At 47.8% G+C, this 20869-nt stretch overlaps 1 protein-coding gene and 16 non-coding genes across 17 annotated transcripts; all 17 read left to right on the top strand.

Annotated features, from left to right (window-relative positions):
- Positions 1–1155: 1155 nt before the first annotated feature.
- TRNAT-CGU (transfer RNA threonine (anticodon CGU)) lies at positions 1156–1227 on the top strand. The gene has a single exon. It is a non-coding gene; the product is annotated as a tRNA-Thr (tRNA).
- A 108-nt stretch (positions 1228–1335) lies between these two features.
- Positions 1336–1407, top strand: TRNAT-CGU (transfer RNA threonine (anticodon CGU)). The gene has a single exon. It is a non-coding gene; the product is annotated as a tRNA-Thr (tRNA).
- Positions 1408–1515: 108 nt separating this feature from the next.
- TRNAT-CGU (transfer RNA threonine (anticodon CGU)) lies at positions 1516–1587 on the top strand. Its single transcript has one exon. It is a non-coding gene; the product is annotated as a tRNA-Thr (tRNA).
- Positions 1588–1695: 108 nt separating this feature from the next.
- Positions 1696–1767, top strand: TRNAT-CGU (transfer RNA threonine (anticodon CGU)). The gene has a single exon. It is a non-coding gene; the product is annotated as a tRNA-Thr (tRNA).
- Positions 1768–1875: 108 nt separating this feature from the next.
- On the top strand, positions 1876–1947 carry TRNAT-CGU (transfer RNA threonine (anticodon CGU)). Its single transcript has one exon. It is a non-coding gene; the product is annotated as a tRNA-Thr (tRNA).
- A 108-nt stretch (positions 1948–2055) lies between these two features.
- TRNAT-UGU (transfer RNA threonine (anticodon UGU)) lies at positions 2056–2127 on the top strand. Its single transcript has one exon. It is a non-coding gene; the product is annotated as a tRNA-Thr (tRNA).
- A 108-nt stretch (positions 2128–2235) lies between these two features.
- On the top strand, positions 2236–2307 carry TRNAT-CGU (transfer RNA threonine (anticodon CGU)). Its single transcript has one exon. It is a non-coding gene; the product is annotated as a tRNA-Thr (tRNA).
- Positions 2308–2415: 108 nt separating this feature from the next.
- TRNAT-UGU (transfer RNA threonine (anticodon CGU)) lies at positions 2416–2487 on the top strand. The gene has a single exon. It is a non-coding gene; the product is annotated as a tRNA-Thr (tRNA).
- A 5020-nt stretch (positions 2488–7507) lies between these two features.
- Positions 7508–7579, top strand: TRNAT-CGU (transfer RNA threonine (anticodon CGU)). Its single transcript has one exon. It is a non-coding gene; the product is annotated as a tRNA-Thr (tRNA).
- Positions 7580–7686: 107 nt separating this feature from the next.
- Positions 7687–7758, top strand: TRNAT-CGU (transfer RNA threonine (anticodon CGU)). The gene has a single exon. It is a non-coding gene; the product is annotated as a tRNA-Thr (tRNA).
- Positions 7759–7866: 108 nt separating this feature from the next.
- TRNAT-UGU (transfer RNA threonine (anticodon UGU)) lies at positions 7867–7938 on the top strand. The gene has a single exon. It is a non-coding gene; the product is annotated as a tRNA-Thr (tRNA).
- Positions 7939–11624: 3686 nt separating this feature from the next.
- On the top strand, positions 11625–13134 carry LOC140218368 (uncharacterized). The gene has a single exon (XM_072288095.1). It carries the CDS (start codon positions 11726–11728, stop codon positions 12929–12931), a length of 1206 nt encoding a protein of 401 aa, XP_072144196.1. The 5' UTR covers positions 11625–11725; the 3' UTR covers positions 12932–13134.
- TRNAR-UCU (transfer RNA arginine (anticodon UCU)) lies at positions 12990–13061 on the top strand. The gene has a single exon. It is a non-coding gene; the product is annotated as a tRNA-Arg (tRNA).
- A 31-nt stretch (positions 13135–13165) lies between the features above and the next one.
- TRNAT-UGU (transfer RNA threonine (anticodon UGU)) lies at positions 13166–13241 on the top strand. The gene has a single exon. It is a non-coding gene; the product is annotated as a tRNA-Thr (tRNA).
- Positions 13242–13349: 108 nt separating this feature from the next.
- TRNAT-CGU (transfer RNA threonine (anticodon CGU)) lies at positions 13350–13421 on the top strand. The gene has a single exon. It is a non-coding gene; the product is annotated as a tRNA-Thr (tRNA).
- A 108-nt stretch (positions 13422–13529) lies between these two features.
- Positions 13530–13601, top strand: TRNAT-UGU (transfer RNA threonine (anticodon CGU)). The gene has a single exon. It is a non-coding gene; the product is annotated as a tRNA-Thr (tRNA).
- Positions 13602–20083: 6482 nt separating this feature from the next.
- Positions 20084–20155, top strand: TRNAT-CGU (transfer RNA threonine (anticodon CGU)). The gene has a single exon. It is a non-coding gene; the product is annotated as a tRNA-Thr (tRNA).
- The last annotated feature ends 714 nt before the right edge of the window (positions 20156–20869 follow it).

Genomic DNA, 20869 nt, shown 5'->3' with positions numbered 1-20869 from the left:
TATTTCGATCAGTCCGTAGCAGCGGACTAAGTTTATGTCATTTATTTCTCAAACAAGTTGTGTCAAGATTTATTTTTTTTGCGCGACCAAAATAACTGATTTCTGCGAACAATTTTACAATTACGAATGAGTGATGTAATTCCTGAATATGTTGTATCAAATGTCACAAAAAAGGGAGTGTTCGCGGCTTTCTTCGTGAGGTCGTTATGTCTCTTCGAATGCTAAAAGTGAGATTCTCAGTGGAGTACCTAAGTAATGTACCTAAAAAGCGTTTATACAAGGATCTGATTGATATTATGTTGCCAGTGCCCATATATCGTGCCATGTATTGTGTAGGCTCGGAAGGAGACGGGTTGAAACGTGTTAAAAGAATGACAGTCCGCTCCTCAGTTAAGACGTTCTTCTTTCAGCTCCATACCAATACCTTGCCAGTTAAACCATGGTTGCAGAGACGACTGTTCGTACCGTGGTCAGTTAATTGTCTCATTTGTTCAAAGCCTGAGACAATCGAACACATTTTCTTAGACTGCAGGGATGCAATATTCCACGGGGATGTCTGGCAGAGAACGCTGAAAAAAGAGCTCCCTATATCACCCTACGGTATCCGCTTTCTCCCAGTTGAAAAAGAAATCGACGTACCCTATGACATGATCATGACGCTGAGCCTACACAGCATATGGAAAACACGAATGGCCGTACGAAATGCTGATGTGGACGCCAAACCAGCCAGACAATATTTTATTGAAAGTGTTTCTCAAATAAGAGAAGTGTATAAATCTCAGGCTGAACTACCAGACTGGTTACCTGTACTGGATACACTGGTGGCCTTAAAGCTTCTTTGAAAAAAAAAAAAAAAAAAAACACGTGCATTTGGAGAAGTATATGTAATGACTATGTAACACTTTGTTTTGTTCTTACCTTAGTATGGTGAATGCACTGTATCTGTGCTAATCCGGTAATAAAGAAAAAAAAAATGTCGCTATAGCTCAGTGGTAGAGCACTGGTCTCGTAAATCAGGGGTCGTGATTTCAAACGTCACTGGCCGCACTGAATTTCTTTTACTGTTTAAGGTACGTGCAGTGGATAATGTACAATTTTTGCCCCAAACAATGAAAGTGCTGCATTGGTGCAACTTTTGGCTCGACGCTTCCGTCGGCCGCTATAGCTCAGTGGTAGAGCACTGGTCTCGTAAACCAGGGGTCGTGAGTTCAAACCTCACTGGCGGCACTGAATTTGTTTTACTGTTTAAGGCACGTGCAGTGGATAATGTACAATTTTTGCCCCAAACAATGAAAGTGCTGCATTGGTGCAAGTATTGGCTCGACGCTTCCGTCGGCCGCTATAGCTCAGTGGTAGAGCACTGGTCTCGTAAAACAGGGGTCGTGAGTTCAAACCTCACTGGCGGCACTGAATTTGTTTTACTGTTTAAGGCACGTGCAGTGGTTAATGTACAATTTTCCCCCCAAACAATGAAAGTGCTGCATTGGTGCAACTTTTGGCTCGACGCTTCCGTCGGCCGCTATAGCTCAGTGGTAGAGCACTGGTCTCGTAAACCAGGGGTCGGGAGTTCAAACCTCACTGGCGGCACTGAATTTCTTTTACTGTTTAAGGTACGTGCAGTGGATAATGTACAATTTTTGCCCCAAACAATGAAAGTGCTGCATTGGTGCAACTATTGGCTCGACGCTTCCGTCGGCCGCTATAGCTCAGTGGTAGAGCACTGGTCTCGTAAACCAGGGGTCGTGAGTTCAAACCTCACTGGCGGCACTGAATTTGTTTTACTGTTTAAGGCACGTGCAGCGGATAATGTACAATTTTCCCCCCAAACAATGAAAGTGCTGCATTGGTGCAACTATTGGCTCGACGCTTCCGTCGGCCGCTATAGCTCAGTGGTAGAGCACTGGTCTCGTAAACCAGGGGTCGTGAGTTCAAACCTCACTGGCGGCACTGAATTTGTTTTACTGTTTAAGGCACGTGCAGCGGATAATGTACAATTTTCCCCCCAAACAATGAAAGTGCTGCATTGGTGCAACTTTTGGCTCGACGCTTCCGTCGGCCGCTATAGCTCAGTGGTAGAGCACTGGTCTTGTAAACCAGGGGTCGCGAGTTCAAACCTCACTGGCGGCACTGAATTGCTTTTACTGTTTAAGGCACGGGCAGTGGATAATGTACAATTTTCGCCCCAAACAATGAAAGTGCTGCATTGGTGCAACTTTTGGCTCGACGCTTCCGTCGGCCGCTATAGCTCAGTGGTAGAGCACTGGTCTCGTAAACCAGGGGTCGTGAGTTCAAACCTCACTGGCGGCACTGAATTTGTTTTACTGTTTAAGGCACGTGCAGTGGATAATGTACAATTTTCCCCCCAAACAATGAAAGTGCTGCATTGGTGCAGCTTTTGGCTCGACGCTTCCGTCGGCCGCTATAGCTCAGTGGTAGAGCACTGGTCTTGTAAACCAGGGGTTGCGAGTTCAAACCTCACTGGCGGCACTGAATTGCTTTTACTGTTTAAGGCACGGGCAGTGGATAATGTACAATTTTCGCCCCAAACAATGAAAGTGCTGCATTGGTGAAACTTTTGGCTTGACGCTTCCGTGGGCCGCTATAACTCATTCCACTTTCGGGCACCGCAGTGAACGGACGTGTTATCATGTGCTCCGACAGAGTGGTGTTAAAGTCGCGAACGGTCGCGGTAACATGAATGCTGTTTTTGAAGACGAGGATTATCAGGTGATTTTGCCGCACTTGCCTACCGGACGAATCGTCCTTAATACTGTTTTTTTACACGCGGACGTCCGTGGAAGACCGTACAAAGTTGAGGATTTCCGTGACGCTCTGGTTCGTCTGGAACTGCTCCCCGAAGTAGTTGCTTTGGGGGCGTATCAGATGAATCACGTGTGGGCGGTCATGATGAAGACGACTGAAGCCACTAGGAAACTGCTTGCTATCCGAAGCCTGATTGTTAAAGAACGGCGCTGTATTGTCGTTGACCCCACCAACCAAGGCGTGCGCATGAAGTTACACTGGATGCTGCCAAACGTGTCAGATGAAGACATCGGACAAGCGCTTGCCCCATACGGAACGCTTACGGACGCAGCGAAAGAACGGTGGCGTGTTCAAGCGACTTTGGACAAGGGCTCAACGACGCGGTCGGTGACACTGCAGCTTAAGGCGGGTACTACAGTCGACGATATTCCGCACCAGCTGCGTATAGCAGGGGAGCTCGTCTTTGCCGTCATTCCGGGCCGCGCCCCTCTTTGCCTGCGGTGCCATACAACCGGTCATATTCGCCGGGACTGTCGAGTTCCGCGCTGCGAGGTCTGCAGACGCTTCGGCCATGAATGTTCTCAGTGCGTCAAGACATACGCCGTCGTCGCAGGACCAGCGAGAAGAGAATTATCTGAACACCTCATGGATGAGGCTGAAGTTGAAGATATTTCCCCGGTTAAGAGCGACAATGTTGGCAACGCGGTCACACAGAAGCAGTCTCTTCACCCTAAAAACTTGTGTTCAGACAAGAAAACCAACGACGAGGCTGACATTCGGAAAAAGACTGAAAACGGTGCGCCTGATAACCAGAGTTCCGCGACAGAACAGAGGGACGCCTCCTCGAAGCCGCCGCCTGCCACTACGTGCGCCGAGGCGTCTGCTACGACTGACGTCGACATGTCAGCAACCACTAACATGCCTGCGAAGCGGGCACACGAGGAAACGATCGGCATAATCGGAACCTCTGGAGCAACGACATGCAGCGAACCACCTACAAAGGCGGCTCAGCTGCGACGTACGCCTTTCAAGCCGAGGCCCAACGTCCAAGTCGAGTGGAGACCCGAGATGGGGCCGCCCCCGTAGCGGCTTCGTTTTGGGTAGTGCAACCTAGCTATGGCTACTACGTGTGATACCGCCAGTTCGACTGGCGGAGCCAAGCACTAAATAAAGGACACCACTTTATGCATAGTAAAGGGGTCTCTCAAGGTAAGCGCTTTGCGATCCGATTGTTCTTGCTGATAATGGAGGCCGCAATTAACACCGCGATTCGTATTGCCACGCTAAACGTCCGAGGACTAAGCACGAGGCGGCGGCAATATCAATTGAGTCGTATCTTTCTGGAAAACGATCTTGACATAATTGCCGTTCAGGAAACCAAGATAGCGAGTCAAGAGCAAACGGATCGCATGGTGCAACCATTCGTTCCGCGTTACATTGTATGCGTCTGTCATGCGGCCGGTACATCGGGGGGCTGCGCTATTTTTTTGCGCAATAGCCTAAATGCAGGTGTGGAAGCAGTTACAGTGTGTGAAACGGGACGCCTGGTTGTTGTCGATTTTACCTTGAGTGAAATTTTCTGGCGAGTTATTTGTATTTACGCCCCCAATAGAGAGAGCGAGAGACAGTCCGTTTTCGAACGAGTTGAGGATTATTTAAAGACCGATAAGCTTTTGGTTTTACTTGGCGATTTCAATTGTGTTTGTTTTTCGGAGCATCGCGTGAAAAAATTGCCTATGAATGATCGTAGCGCACTGCTATTGAACAATCTTGTCAGTGAATACAACCTGGAAGACGTCGGCTATGTGTTGTACGATCAAAGTGTTCCGCGATTTACTCATTTTCAAGGACTTAGCCATGCTAGGCTGGATAGGGCTTATGCATCACTGGAACTGGTACCATTGTGTAAAACGTACAAGAACAAGCAAGTCTCTTTTAGTGACCACAGTTTGGTTGCCTTCACAATAGGAACAAAAGAGCAGCGAAAAACAAATTTCTCGTGGGAATTGTGGAAATTTAACGATAAGCTACTCAACGATGACTGTTTTGTAAATGACATTAAAGAAAAACTCGGACGATTGATTGTAGCTGAAGAGAAATATGTAGTCACCATGTGGGAAGATTTTAAAAATGAATTGAAGATGAGTGCTATAGAAAGTGCAACTAAACTGAGACATGAAGAAAAACGGAAAGAAAAAGCCCCGAGGAGTAAACTCGACTTTCTACTTAATGTAGAAAGCACAGAACCTGGCCAAGTCATGGAGGAAATCGGAAAAGTTAAAAGCCAGTTAGAAATCATCGACACAGAGAAGTATCGCGGAGCCATGATAAGATCCCGTGCAGAAAGATTGTGGCAAGGGGAAACACCGAATAAACGCGCGCTTAGTGACGAGAAAGTTTACGCTCGCCGCAGTGATATAAAGCAGATAAGCTACAATGACGAAGTGACAATTGACCGCAGAATCATTGATCACGCCTTTGTTGAACACTATGCAGACCTGTTAAGCAAGAGGAAAACTGATCTGGGTGGTTTCATAAGCCACTTCCTACACTTAATGCCAAGATTGGAAGATAACATTAAAAAAAAGGCCTCGAAGCGTCTATAACTGTGCGTGAAGTTGAAGCTGCTATAGAAGAACTAGGCTCAGGAAAGGCACCTGGGCCGGATGGTTTAAGCGCAGCTTTCTACAAAACTTTTAAAGCAGAAATAGCAATAATTATGAGGAAATTTTTAGTGCAGTCCTACAAAAACAACCGAATACCCGCGTCTTTCCGAACAGCTCAGATGGTCCCGATACCGAAATCTGACGATCCAGTAAAGCGCTTGTCTGTTGCATCGTACCGTCCCATTAGCCTTGCAAACACTGATTATAAAATTCTTATGAAAATACTGGCAAAAAGGCTACAGAGCGTAATTAAACTTTTAGTTGGAGCCCACCAAACGTGTGAGATTAAAGGGCGCACAATAACCACCAACGTACACGTCGCCAGGAGCGTTCTAGAATGCGTCGATGCTTTCGAGGGTAAAGTTGCAATGTTGCAGCTGGACCTGGAAAAGGCATTTGACCGTGTGTCTCATGATATTCTCTTCGAGATTTTAGAATACACCAACATAGGAACAGTGATTATAGATGGTTTGAAAATGGTCTACACAGACTGCAGCACACGGTTGATTATCAACAAGAGTCTCACGAGAAGCGTCAATGTTTGCTCATCTCTGAAACAAGGGTGCCCAATTTCGTCATTGCTTTTCACATTATACCTGGAGCTCTTTTGCCTAGCCATTAGGGAGAACGAAAAAATAAGAGGATTCAAATTACAGCAGAGTGAGGTGAAAGTGCTTTCCTACGCAGACGATCTTGCATTGTTTTGTGATGACTATGACAGTGTCAGCGAAGTGGTCACTGTGGCGAAAAGCTATTGTGAAAAAACAGGTAGTGCCATAAACTGGGACAAGAGCATCGGGTTTTGGCATGGCGCGTGGCAAAGCACACCGCGCTCTTTCGCAAACATACAGTGGGTAACCATGCCTGTGAAATATCTTGGCGTGCCGCTTGAGCATTACAAAGACAGTACTCAGTTCTGGGAACAGCAAACACAGACGGCGAAGGAAAAAGCGCTGGCATGGCAAAGGCGCAATCTGTCCATGTTCGCGCGCTCCACTGTGTGCAACATTTTTCTGGTTGCTAAAATATGGTATATACTACAAGCGCTATTCATGTCGAGAGTGAATGTACAGAAGCTGCATCGAGTGTTCGCTGTGTTCATATGGAACTCAACTTGGGAACGCTGCAGCCGCTCTAATCTGTTCAGATCAGTCCGCAGCGGTGGTCTTGGCCTGTCACACCTATTTGTACGCCAGATTGTATCGCGGTTTATGTTCTTGCGGAACCAGAGTGACCCATTTTTGACCCATTTTGTTACAAGTGCGATTAAGTAATCTTTTACCTGACTTCCTTGTTTCATGTACGAATGTTGAATCTCGTCCAGTTAAAGGTTTCCTTCCGGAAGTCGTGTCATCTTTCCGTATGCTTAGTGTTCGTTTCTCTTTAGAATATTTAAGTTCCGTCAAAAGAAAGAAATTGTATCATGATATGATAGACTCATTAATGCCAGTTCCAATGTATAGGATGGCATACTATGGAGGTTCAGGCGATGATGTCCTCAAAAGGGTCAAAAGAATGCCCGTGAAACCATCGGTAAAATCATTCTTCTTTAAACTCCACACAAATACCCTGCCCGTAAAGACTTGGCTAGCCGACAAGGGAATATTTGTGCCGTGGACCACCAATTGTATAATGTGTAAAAAACCAGAGACTGTTGATCACGTATTCATTGATTGTTGGGATCCCTTTTTTCATTGGGACATCTTACAACGAACATTAAAGAAAGCATTACCAATAACCCCACGGGGTATCAGATACTTAGATACAGGCCATAACGATGTTCCATATGACCTTATGCTGCTGAGCCTCCATAGTATATGGTCCACAAGAATGTCGGTATGTCATGCTGATGTCAATGTCCGTTCTGTCCGAGAACACTTTATTGAAAGTGTCGTTTACATGCGTGAAGTGTACAAAGTGCAGAAAGAACCGCCCGAGTGGATGCCGCTGTTTGATGACTTGGCTAAATTCAAGCGATTTTAATGTCAGCGAGTCGGCATAAGCTATGCTGACTCTCTTTTTAACAATGTATTGCGCATGGCATTTCAGTTACGAGGAAATAAAGAAAAAAAAAAAAAGCCGCTATAGCTCAGTGGTAGAGCACTGGTCTCGTAAACCAGGGGTCGTGAGTTCAAACCTCACTGGCGGCACTGAATTTCTTTTACTGTTTAAGGCACGTGCAGTGATAATGTACAATTTCCCCCCCAAACAATGGAAGTGCTGCATTGGTGCAACTTTTGGCTCGACGCTTCCGTCGGCCGCTATAGCTCAGTGGTAGAGCACTGGTCTCGTAAACCAGGGGTCGTGAGTTCAAACCTCACTGGCTGCACTGAATTTCTTTTATTGTTAAAGGCACGTGCAGTGGGTAATGTACGATTTTTGCCCCAAACAATGAAAGTGCTGCATTGGTGCAACTTTTGGCTCGACGCTTGCGTCGGCCGCTATAGCTCAGTGGTAGAGCACTGGTCTTGTAAACCAGGGGTCGTGAGTTCAAACCTCACTGGCGGCAGTGAACTTGTTTTACTGTTTAAGGCACGTGCAGTGGATAATGTACAATTTTTGCCCCAAACAATGAAAGTGCTGCATTGATGCAACTTTTGGCTCGACGCTTCCATCGGCCGCTATAGCTCAGGATTCCACTTCCGGACGCGCTAGCGAAAGGTTGTGTCACCATGAGCTCCGATGGAGCGGATGCAGCGGCCCATATGGGTCGTGGAAACAGGTTTTTTGCCGAAGAAAACCAAGGATATGAAGTCGTTCTGCCACAGTTACCTAAAGGTGCGTGTATTACGAATACTGTTTTTCTACACGGAGATATCAGGGCAAGACCTTATCGTGGGGAGGATGTCCGTGACACGATGGTTCGTCTGGGAATGCTGCCCGAGGTGCTTGCTTTGGGGGCTTTCCAGATGAACCACGTATGGGCGGTGACCTTCAGCACAGCAGAAGGAATGAAGAAGATGCTCGCGGTTGGTGACGTCAAGATAAAGGAGAGGCGATGCCTCGTTATCGACCCAAATAAGCAAGATGTTCGGCTAAAGCTACATTGGCTTTTGCATTATGTACCGGATGAAGATGTACGCACCGCGTTTGCGGCCTACGGGAAGGTGACACAAGTATCGTAGGAGCGATGGCGCGTCCATGGTATCACGGACAAAGGAACTTCGACTCGTACCGTGGCACTGGAACTGAAAACCGGAGTTACTATCGAGGACCTACCACATCAGCTTCGAGTGGGTGGCATGACAACACTTCTGGTTGTGCCAGGCCGAGCGCCACTGTGCCTACGGTGTCGCCGAACGGGGCATATTAGACGTGACTGTCGAATACCGCGGTGCGGTCAGTGCAGGCGCTATGGTCATGAAGACAACGAATGCACTCAGGCATATGCTAAGGTGGCAGGTACGGTTACAGCCGACCGTGTCTCGGAGCACATCATGGACCAAGTTGACGCAGAGGAAGCAGCCAGCAGCAGAATGCGGGAGCCCGTGTACACGCCCCTTTCTAAATTGTCTACGGAGAAAGAAAAGAATGTGGAACGCGCGGAAGAGGTCGGGCATTCTATCGAGCCAACCAAAGCGGTCAACGATGCTCCAGTGGACGAAAACAACAGAGACGAAGGAAAGAATACCACCGCGTCAAACAGCCAGCCAGAAGACATGGACGTCGTGAGTGCAGACGTAAGTGGCGCAACTCCAAAGCGACCGATTGAAGAGGTCGCTCCTGACGGCGGCCGACTAGGCAAGGGGGCAGGGAGTGAGCCGGCGACGAAGGTGGCCACAGGCAGGCGAATCAGCACTAAGCCCACACCCAACATCGGAGCGGGCACCCGACCGCCGCGGAAGCCACCCTCATAGCAACGAGGGTTGTGCTTCAACCAAGGGCCTTAAAACCATAGACGGAAAAGGACACGGCTAGAATGGCTTCAGCATCATGTGACGTGTGTGGCGGGTGCACGCCGTGTGCGTGTATACCCGCAAGTCCTTCAAGGTTTTGCACCGGCGACGCCAGGCCTATGTGTGAGGTAGGAGCCATGCGATCTGTTCCTACTGGCGTGCGGACTTCGCAATCTAGAACCGCGTTACGGGATGCCACATTGAACGTTCGTGGACTACGGTCTAGACGAAGGTAATATCAGGTCAGTCGTCTCTTCCGCGAGTATGACCTTGACTTGATAGCTGTTCAGGAGACCAAGGTTGAAAGTCAGGAGCAAACGAATCGCATGGTCGAACCTTTTAGGTATTTGTATAACGTTTGCGTATGTCACTCCCTTGGCACTTCTGGAGGCTGTGCCATTCTTTTGCGTAGTTCTTTAGGTCTTGTGGAAGAAAATGTTTATTCTAGTGAAGACGGCCGAATTGTATTTTGTGATTTTCTGTTCTTGTTTCAGAAATGGCGCGTCATTTGCGTATATGCACCAAATAGCGTTAAAGATCGTCTCAGGTATTTTGCAACTGTTGAACCATATTTAAAATGTGAAAGAAAAGTGATTCTTCTCGGTGATTTTAACTGTGTATGCTTGAAGGAAGATAGGAGCAAGGGATTGCCAGTTCGGGATCAAAGTGCTTTGTTTTTATCTACGATTATGCAGGAGTGTGGACTAGATGATGTTGGAAATGTACTGCAAAAATGAAGTGGTACTGTCTATACACATTTCCAACGTGATTGCCACTCCCGTTTAGACAGAGCGTACGTGGCAGACGTGCTTGTACCACTTTGCAACAGTTATGAGGTTAAGCCGGTAGCATTTACTGACCACAGTGTCGTGATGTTTTCAATAGGCGTAAAAAAAAGTAGGTCAAGTTTTTCGTGGAAGTTGTGGAAACTCAATAACAAATTACTTAACGATAAAGTCTTTGTAGACAATGTGAAAGTACTTATAGAAAAATTGCACTTGTTTGAGTCGGGGAGATTTGTTGACGCATGGGAGCGGTTTAAGGAAGAAGTAAAAATTAGCGCTATCGAGAGATCTTCCATTTTATACCAGAATGAAAAAAGAAAAGAAAGGGAACTACAGTGTCAGCTGGAATTCTTGTTGACAGTCGAGAGCGCGCAGCCAGGCACTTTCAATGAAGAAATAAGAAAAATAAGGAATCAGCTTGAAATAATGGATATAGAAAAATACAGAGGCGCAGTTATACGCGCACGCGCAGAACACCTCTGGCTCGGCGAAACACCGACGAAACGATCCTTGAGCGAGGAGAAGCGGTACGCTTCACGTAAGGAAATAACGCAGATAACGTACGGTGAAGAGATTACAAGGGACAAATTGATGATCCAACAAGCGTTTGTCGAATATTACAAAGGATTGCTGGGATGCAGCGGTAAAAGTGAGGCCTCTTTACACGGTGAATTTTTGACACCAATGCCTACATTAGGTAACGAAACCAAAGTACGCCTTGAAATGCCAATTGGCTTAACCGAAATAGAAAGAGCAATAGACGATCTAAGTGAAGGGAAAACGCCGGGTCCAGACGGACTTGGTGCTGCTTTTTATAAGGCGTTTAAGCATGACCTCTCGAAGGCTCTTTTGCGGCTCTTCGCTGAGGCGTACGAAATAAAAGATGCACCACCATCCTTTAGAAGGTCGCATATTGTACTGATACCCAAAAGTGATGATCCAGTGAAGGTTTTATCGGTGAGTGCTTATCGTCCTATAAGCCTCACCAATGTAGATTATAAGGTCTTCATGAAGGTGCTAGCCAAAAGACTGCAGACTGTAATACAACTAATCGTAGGACCTCACCAAACGTGCGGCATAAAGGGCAGAACAATAGGAACGAACATTCACACAGCGAGGAGCATCCTAGAATGCTGTGATGCATGGGACAGGAAAATCGCGATGTTACAATTAGACCTAGAAAAGGCTTTCGATCGTGTAGTGCATGACGTACTTTTTACAGTACTGGAACATGTAAATGTCGGGAATGTTATCTTAGAAGGTGTGAAAATGTCATACAAAAATTGTGAGGCTAATATTGTCATTAACAAAGAAGTCACTGAAAATATTCATATTGCCAGGAGCGTTCGCCAGGGGTGTCCAATTTCTCCTTTATTGTTTGCTATTTACTTAGAGCCCTTTTGTTTGAGCATAATTCACAATAACAAAGTACATGGTTTTAAGCTTATGATGGCGGAGGTCAAATTATTGTCTTATGCTGATGACATTGCTGTTTTCTGTGAAAACAGAAAGTATTAGCGAAGCTGTGAGAGTAGTCGACAAGTACTGCAAGTGGTCCGGTAGTGCAATAAACTGGGATAAATGTGTAGGTCTGTGGCATGGCACCTGGGAGGCAATGCCAGATTTTTTCGAAAATGTGAAATGGAGGGACGTACCCACAAAGTATCTCGGGGTGCCACTAGAGGGATATAAAGATCCAGATGAATATTGGAAGGACGAAACAGAAATGCTGAGAGAGAAAGTAAATAAGTGGGGAGGGAAAAACTTCTCGATATTCGCCCGGTCAACAGTCTGCAATATCTTTTTAGCAGCGAAAGTTTGGTACGTGCTTCAGGTGCTGTGCATGAATAGGCTAAACATTCAGAAGATACACAGAATCTTTGCCACTTTTGTTTGGGGATCCCAATGGGAACGCACGAGTCGTACAAATCTTTTTCGATCAGTGAGAGCTGGTGGGCTGGGATTGGCCCATTTGTTTTTAAGACAGATTGTGTCGAGGTTTACTTTTCTACGAGATCAGAGTCATCCGTTCCTGCGCACCATGTTACAAGTTAGTCTATGCTGTTATTTACCTGAATTCATTGTATCGACTTCTTGTGCAGGGCGAATGGGTATACGTGGTTATCTGCGCGAAGTAGTATCGGCGTTCAGTATATTAAAGGTTCGTTTTTCTCTGCAGTACTTGTGCGAAGTTAAGAAAAAACGGCTGTATAAAGATCTTATCGACGTAATGATGCCAGAACCCTTGTATCGCACCATGTATGCAATCGGGCCCGGAAAAGATGTCTTTAAAAGAACCAAAAGAATGGTAGTACGGCCATCAGCCAAGACCTTTTTTTTTTTTCAGCTACATACTGGTACGTTGCCCGTGAAACCATGGCTAGAGGAAAAGGGCCTATTTGTTCCGTGGAGTACTAATTGCCTCTGGTGCCGTAAGCCGGAAAGTATTGATCACATCTTTTTGGAGTGTTGGGATGCCGTATTTCATTGGGACATCCTTCAGCGAACTTTAAAGAAAGACCTCACTATAACACCATACGGTATTCGTTTTCTGCCGGTTCAGTGTGAAAGTGGCATGCCGTATGATATGTTTATGTTGTTGAGTATGCATGCAATTTGGAAGACGCGTATGGCGGTGAGGCATGCGGATGTAAACGCACGCCCAGCCAGAGAATACTTTATAGAAAGTATAGCTCACACCAGGGATGTATATTGCGCAGGCGAAGAACAGCCGGAATGGCTACCCGTTCTGAATGACCTCATGTCATTATTATCATCCCCACGTCAAACAAAACATTTTTCAGTGTCATTTTTTCTGTAAATGCGTTTTGTTCTGTTGTTCTTTGCACGTGATGTACCAATCAGCGAATAAAAAAAAAGCCGCTATAGCTCAGTGCTAGAGCACTGGTCTTCTAAACCAGAAGTCGTGAGTTCAAACCTCACAGGCGGCAGTAAATTTCTTTTACTGTTTAAGGCACGTGCAGTGGATAATGTAGAATTTTCGCCCCAAACAATGCAAGTGCTGCATTGGTGCAACTTTTGGCTCGACGCTCCCGCCGGGCACTATAGCTCAGTGGTAGAGCACTGGTCTTGTAAACCAGGGGTCGTGAGTTCAAACCTCACAGGCGGCAGTAAATTTCTTTTACTGTTTAAGGCACGTGCAGTGGATAATGTAAGATTTTTGTCCCAAACAATGCAAGTGCTGCATTGGTGCAACTTTTGGCTCGACGCTCCCGTCGGGCGCTATAGCTCAGTGGTAGAGCACTGGTCTCGTAAACCAGGGGTCGTGAGCTCAAACCTCACTGGCGGCAGTGAATATCTGCTACTGTTTAAGGCACGTGCTGTGGATAATGTACAATTTTCGCCCCATACAATGAAAGGGCTGCATTGGTGCAACTTTTGGCTCGACGCTTCCATCGGCCGCTATAGCTCAGTGGTAGAGCACTGGTCTTGTAAACCAGGGGTCGTGAGTTCAAACCTCACTGGCGGCAGTGAATTTCTGCTACTGTTTAAGGCACGTGCAGTGGATAATGTACAATTTTTGCCCCATACAATGAAAGGGCTGCATTGGTGCAACTTTTGGCTCGACGCTTCCGTCGGCCGCTATAGCTCAGTGGATTCTGCTTCCGGCCACCAAGCGTGACGGACGTATGATGACGGGCTCCGTTGGAGCGGCTTCAGCGGCCAGTTCTGGCCGCGGTAACAGGGCTATTGAACAGGAAACCGACTACCAGGTTGTTCTGCCAAGTCTCCCAACCGGGCGTTTAGTTTTAAATACTGTTTTTTTGCACGCGGATATCAGGGCCCGCCCGTACCGGGTGGAAGATTTTCGAGACGCGTTGGCTAGGCAATTGCTGCTCTCGGATGTTATCGCCCTGGGGGCGTATCGGATGAGCCATGTCTGGGCCATCACGCTGAAGGATGCGGATGCCGTTAAGAAGATTGCAGGCGTCGGTGAGCTGCGCGTCAAAGAACGCCGCTGCTCGGTTATTGACCCGGCGAACCAGGACGTACGTCTCAAGCTCCATTGGCTGCTTCACACCGTGCCGGACGAGGACGTGCGTGTCGCGCTTGCACCGTACGGAAAGGTCTCCGAGGTGGCCCGGGAGCGCTGGCGTGTGCACGGCGTGTCAGAGAAAGGCTCAACGAGCAGGATGGTCACGCTGAAATTGAAAGCTGGCGTTAAACTGGACGACTTGCCGCACCAGCTTAACGTTGGCGGTGAGTTGGCACTCGTCGTTGTGCCTGGAAGGCCTCCGTTATGTCTTCGCTGCCGAGGTACGGGACACATTCGTCGGGAGTGTAAGGTCCCGCGATGCGGAACTTGTCGACGTTTCGGTCACGAAGACGGTGAGTGCCCTCGTACTTATGCGAGCATCGCCGGCCCTGGAACCAGTGAAGATGTCTCGGAGCATTTGATGGATGAGGCGGACGCAGAAGAGGCAGCGAGGACAACTGGGAGAACGGGGACGAAAGATGGGCCTTCGTTTACGCCTCTGGTTAAGCAGAAGAGAACGACAACGTTGACGCCTCCTGCAGTGGTGGCATCTCAGCTAGCGCAGCGTGGCCCCGAAAGCGACAGCGGTCACAGTGCGGTGGCCGCTACGAAAGTTTCGCTGAAAACCCCGGACTGCGTGGAGCCTAGCATTGCCGACGCCATGGACGCCGACGATGAAGCGGCTGCCCTAACCGTTGGAAAACGGTCCCACGAAGAGAGCGCCGGTGAGAACCTGCAGCCTGGTGGTAGTAGCAGTGGGAAGCCGCCTCCGAAAACGACAGGAAGTCGACGTTCGTCGTTGAAGCCGCGGCCAAACCTTTTGGCCGAGTCACGGAAGGCGGGTAAACTGCCTCCGTAATTTTTTTTTGTGTTCTGTGGAATGTCAGCGTCGGTTGTGTGTCGACCGACACAGTGTTTTTGCCTGACATTTCGAGTTTGCGCGCATGCAAAGTTGAGGATGCGACGAGGAAGTGCCTCAGACCGCTTCGAGACAAACACCAGACAACCCTTTGGGTGGCCAGACAGACCCCCCGAACGTCATTGCGGAACATCAGTCGGGAGAATCACATGGTCGACAGCGGTAGGCACCATGCGGATCGCGCCCCTTTTTATTACGTAAACGTATGGTAGTTGAGCTAAGAGCGCCATTGCGTGTAGCAACTTTGAATGTTAGAGGGCTGGGAGCACGAAGGCGGCAATGTCAACTTAATCGCCTGCTTATTGATAATGACCTTGACCTAATAGCTGTGCAAGAATCAAAGATAGAGTCGCAAGAACATGCTGACCGCATGGTGCCCACTTTCCGCGCCAACTTTGAAGTGTGTGTGTGTCACTCCGTTGGGACATCGGGTGGATGCCTTCTCTTCATTCGCAACACACTAGGTATAAGTGTGGAGCCTGTATTTGCATGTGAAAGTGGCCGCCTCTTGGTTGTTGATTTTTCTTTTTCAAGCTTACACTGGCGCGTTGTATTGTTTATGCCCCCAATGTTGAAAGTGAACGTAAAGTTTTTTTTTATTCCATTGAGCCGTTCTTGAATTGTGACAAGGTGCTGCTTCTATTGGAAGGCTTTAACTGCGTCTGTGCTGCTACTGACCGAGTGAAGTGTAGACCAGTGAGGCACAAGAGCGCGGAACGGTTGATTGAACTTATGCGCGATTATTTATTGGAGGACGCTGGAAGTGTGTTTTCGGCTGGAACGCGGCTTGATTACACACACTTTCAACGCGACAGTCACGCAAGATTAGATAGGCTGTATGTTTCTGCTGATCTCGTGCCACTATGCACAGCCTATGGTGTAAAACCTGTATCGTTTAGCGATCATTGCCTTGTGAGCGCGACTTTTGGAACGAAGGGAAGGAAATCACGCTTTAATTGGTACCTTTGGAAACTAAATGAGAAAATTTTAGACGGTGAAGGATTTGTCAAGGAAATTAAAAGCGGTTTCGATGGTGTACTAGCTGAGCAAGCGGTCTGCTTTGCCGTTGAATGGGAAAGTTTCAAAAAACGAGTGAAGCTTAAAGCTATAGAAAAAAGTAGCGCAATTCGGTATAAACAGAAAGAAAAAGAAAAGGAACTTCGCGAACAACTCGAGTGCTTGGTTAGCATGGAAACCAATCGGCCAGGAAATTTTAGTAAGGAAATAAAAGACGTGAAGTGTCAGATCGAAACAATTGACACTGACAGGTACGGAGCAGCAATAATACGCTCAAGGAGCGATAACTTGTGGGCAGGCGAAGCGCCTACAAAGCGGGCGCTATCAGATGAAAAGCGGTACGCTTGCCAGAAGGAAATCAGGCAAGTAAGATACGAGGGGCACATTACAAGCGACCCTAGTGAGATTCAGCGCGCTATTACGGAACACTTTGCTGAACTTTTTAGCAATAGGCGCGAGCATGCGCAAGGGTTTGAAGGGGATTTCCTACGACTAATGCCAACACTCGACAATGATTTAAGAGAGCGTCTTCAATTGCCTATTACTTCGGAACAGATTGAGAAAGAAATAGATGATCTTCCGTCTGGAAAAGCTCCGGGGCCAGATGGGCTGAACGCTGCCTTTTATAAAACCTTTAAACATTATTCAGTTCTTGTTACAAGTGATAATGGAAGCCTATGAACGTAAAAAAGTACTACAGTCAAACCCGGCTATATCGAACTCGCAAAAAAACGTCTATCAGTTCGATATAGAGCATAATTCGATATAAGCCTGCTAAATAATTGGATGTCATAAAAGCACATCCCATTTATAAAATCACTTTATTGACGAAACTAGCTTAGTTTCGCATAAATTAGTCCTGCATTTTCTTCTGCTTGGGCAATTTCGCTGCCTGCGACGTACGCACTTCCCCACGTTGTCTAAGGAGTCCGAGCAGCTGAGGCCGCAAACTTCCGCATTCGCGCAGAAGCACCGGACTAATGCGAGTGCACCAATCACTTCGGAGGATGTGGGCAAAGAATCGTAGTTGCTTTCCTCAACGTGCCTACTTTCATTTGTGCTCGGTACGATGTCGGCGATGTAGTCTTCGTTTCGGGATCTACCGTCGTCGCGACACCATCATCTGCACTCACAAACTCGTCCACTGTTGATTCGAATGTCCCGGAAATTTTGACAGCTCGCTCCAAACTTCGGCAACACCGGCAACGGCTTCGACGCATTCATCAGAATTTACAGTCATCACCGAGCACGCGGAAACCGGCACGTATGAAGAACGCCTCGTACACGGCCGTGCGTACGCGTCGGGCGCCATGGGCACCGGGTTGCGAGTCTGGCCACTTTAGCCCTAATCGTGCTGAGAGTGCTCCTCGGAATCTTGCACGCTGCGGGGATATCGCGTTCGACGCGATTTATGATTTCGATCTTCACGACGAAAGGCGAATTCTGCCGCTTCATCACGGCAACACTGCGGGAGAAGGCCCACAAGGGGCAAACACTATTAACCAGCGAGGCAGCCAGACAACTCGCACTTCCGCCATCTTGCACGAAGAGCGCACAAGAGCCTCTGATTGGCTGTCTGAGCAAGCGCTGTAGGCGGGCCAGGATCATTTTTTGCTGGGGAGTGTCGATAGATAGTGATCTAAAGAAAGGAAGGACGCTTGATTCTGCAACCCGTGAGGGAGCACGGCGAAGCGTCGTCAGGGGAGAGGGAGTGGGAAGTGAAAGATGATAGAGAAAGAGGGAGGATAATAGACTTCACTATGCGCGGCAGGGGGAGTGTCGACGGCTCGCCCGAACAGCCCCAGGCAGCGCGGTCACTGTAGGGAGAGCGGTTGGATGGAGCCGCGCCGCCGGGTTTCCCCGCTACCGCGAGGGAAAGCCAACTTCTGGGGGCACTCTTCCGCCGCTTGACGTTCGATATATCGGGAGTCACTGCAATATTTGTTCGATGTAAGCGTAATTTTTGCTACATATAGTCATTGTAACTATACCGTGACCAGAAATTGTTCGATATATAGAATAATTCGATGTAAACGGGTTCGATATAGTCGGGTTCGACTGTATTGTCCTTTGGTACGTCACACATTGTACTTATTCCCAAGTCTGATGATCCGGAGAAACGAATGTTAGTGGGTTCCTACAGACCTATCAGCCTCACTAATGTCGACTACAAGGTGTACATGAAGGTACTAGCCAGACGACTTCAGAGTGTAATCGACAAATTAGTAGGGCCGCACCAAACCTGTGGCATCAGAGGTCGCAGCATTGCAACAAATATACATGTGGCCAGAACCGTATTGGAATGTGTTGACGCGCTTGGAAGTCAGGTAGCTATGATACAGCTGGACTTGGCTAAAGCGTTCGACCGCGTTTCACATGACATTCTTTTCTCCATTCTGGAGCATGCTAACCTGAGTAGTGTAATAGTACGAGTAAAAATGGCGTACGCAAATTGTATGACACGCATTATAGTTAATGGTGACCTTACTGAGCGCCTCACAGTGCGTTCTTCCGTGAGGCAAGGTTGTCCGCTCTCTCCCCTGCTTTTTGCAGCGTATCTAGAGCCTTTATGTCTGGCCATTCTCAACAGTGAATACGTCACAGGTTTCAAGCTGCAATATGGTCAGGTGAAACTTCTTGCGTATGCGGACGACATAGCGGTATTTTGCACGAACAGAGAAAGTGTTTGTGAAGTTACAAACATTCTGGAAAGGTTTTGTAACCAGACTGGATGTCAAGTAAACTGGGAAAAAAGCTCTGGATTTTGGCACGGGGAATGGGATATTACACCGCAATTTTTCTCACGGCTGCAATGGTCTCCCATGCGAACGCGATACCTTGGTGTGCCCCTAGAATGTTATCGCGATCCCAGCCCACTTTGGAACGAAGAGACGTCAAGGGCGAGAGAGAAAGGGGGAGCGTGGCAAGGAAGGAATCTGTCAATCTTCTCACGTGCCTTTGTCTGCAATGTTTTTCTCATTTCAAAAATATGGTACCTCATGAATGTGCTGTGTGCTTCGCGGACCTCTATTCAAAAATTGCATCGTATATTTGCCGTCTTCCTTTGGACTTCGACCTGGGAAAAAAACGAGGAGGACGAACCTGTTTCTTTCAGTGCAGAGTGGAGGCCTTGGACTGGTTCATTTGTTTTTGCGTCAAGTGGTATCACGCTTTTTTTCTTTCGTGATCAAAATGACACCTTCTTAAGAACGGTTATACAAGTCCGATTGCAGAGGCTACTCCCAAGAATATATATTGTCCTCTGGTGAAAACATGTGCGGTGCTGTAACCGGATTTTTGCGCGAGGTCGTGCTTTCTTGTAAGTTGTTAGAAGTGCGTTTTTCCCCAGACTATTTGTACAGTGTTCCCAAGAAAAAGCTGTACAAAGATCTTGTGGATATCTTGCTGCCGGTGCCATTGTACCGTGCGCCTTACCGTGGAGGCCCAGGGCAGAATATGTTATAGCGAGTGAAGAAGATGCCAGTTAGGCCAGGCGCGAAAACATTCTTGTTCAAGCTACACTCTAATACATTACCTGTCAAAACGTGGCTTCAAGAAAAGGGAATCTTTGTTCCTTGGACAACGAACTGTCTGTTATGTAAGAGGCCAGAGACAGTCGAACATGTTTTTCTGGACTGCTGGGACGCGATATTCCACTGGGACGGCCTACAGAGAACTATAAAGAAAGAGTTACCACTAGACCCTTATGGTATCAGGTTTTTACCGGTTGATCACGAAGATGTGCCGTATGATTTGTTCATGCTTCTTGGCCTCCACAACTTGTGGAAAACACGAATGCAAGTAAGGCATGCAGATGTTAATACGCGCAGTGCACGTGAAAACTTTATTGAAAGCGCTGCTTACCTTCGGGAATGTATCCGGGCACAGCAAGGCCCACCTCAGTGGGTAATACTTCTTGATGACCTTGCGAGTTTGAGGAAATTTTAACTTTGCTCGCCTCAGCTAAAGTGTGGCTGAAGTGTTTTATTGTTTGTGACTTATTGTTCCTCATGTGAACTTCGGAAATAAAGAAAAAAAAAGCCGCTATAGCTCAGTGGTAGAGCACTGGTCTCGTAAACCAGGGGTCGTGAGTTCAAACCTCACTGGCGGCACTTCATTTCTTTTACTGCTTAAGGCACGTGCAGTGAATAAAGTACCATTTTTGCGCCAAACAATGAAAGGGCTGCATTGGTGCAACTTTTGGCCCCGCCCGCTCCCGTCGGCCGCTATAGCTCACCATTCTGCTTCCGGCTCCCGAGCTGAACGGATCGCGGGATCATGGGCTCCAATGGAGCGGCATATGCGGCTGTTAGCCGCGGCAACAGGCTTTCGACGGAAGAAGATAAGGATTACCAGATAATTTTGCCTCGGCTACCTACAGGACGTATTGTTTTAAACACAGTTTTTTTGCACGGCGACGCTCGTGTTCGCCCGTTTCGTGTAGAAGATTTTCGAGACGCGCTTCAAGCTGTTGGTATGCTCTCTGGCGTCGTCGCCCTTGGAGCATACCAAATCAACCATGTATGGGCGGTGACGATGAAGACAGCCGAGGCTGCCGAAAAGCTGGCGGCCCTGAAGGAGCTGCAGGTGAAGGGGCGTCGCTGCCTGGTCATCGACCCCAAGGAACAACAGGTGAAGCTTCGTATCCACTGGCTTCTGCATGGGGTGGACGACGAAGACGTCAAGACCGCGCTGGCCTCCTTCGGCAAAGTGACGGAAGTGACCCGGGAGCGCTGGCGAGTGGATGGCGTTTCCGACAAGGGCTCGACGACCCGAGCAGTGCTGCTGCAGCTGAAGGCAGGAATGAAAGTCGACGACCTGCCCCA

This window comes from Dermacentor andersoni, chromosome 5 (genome assembly GCF_023375885.2).
Source record: "Dermacentor andersoni chromosome 5, qqDerAnde1_hic_scaffold, whole genome shotgun sequence".
NCBI classification, from domain to species: Eukaryota; Metazoa; Arthropoda; class Arachnida; order Ixodida; family Ixodidae; genus Dermacentor; species Dermacentor andersoni.
The sequence above is the reverse complement of the archived record's forward strand: the minus strand, read 5'-3'. Positions and strand labels throughout refer to the sequence as shown.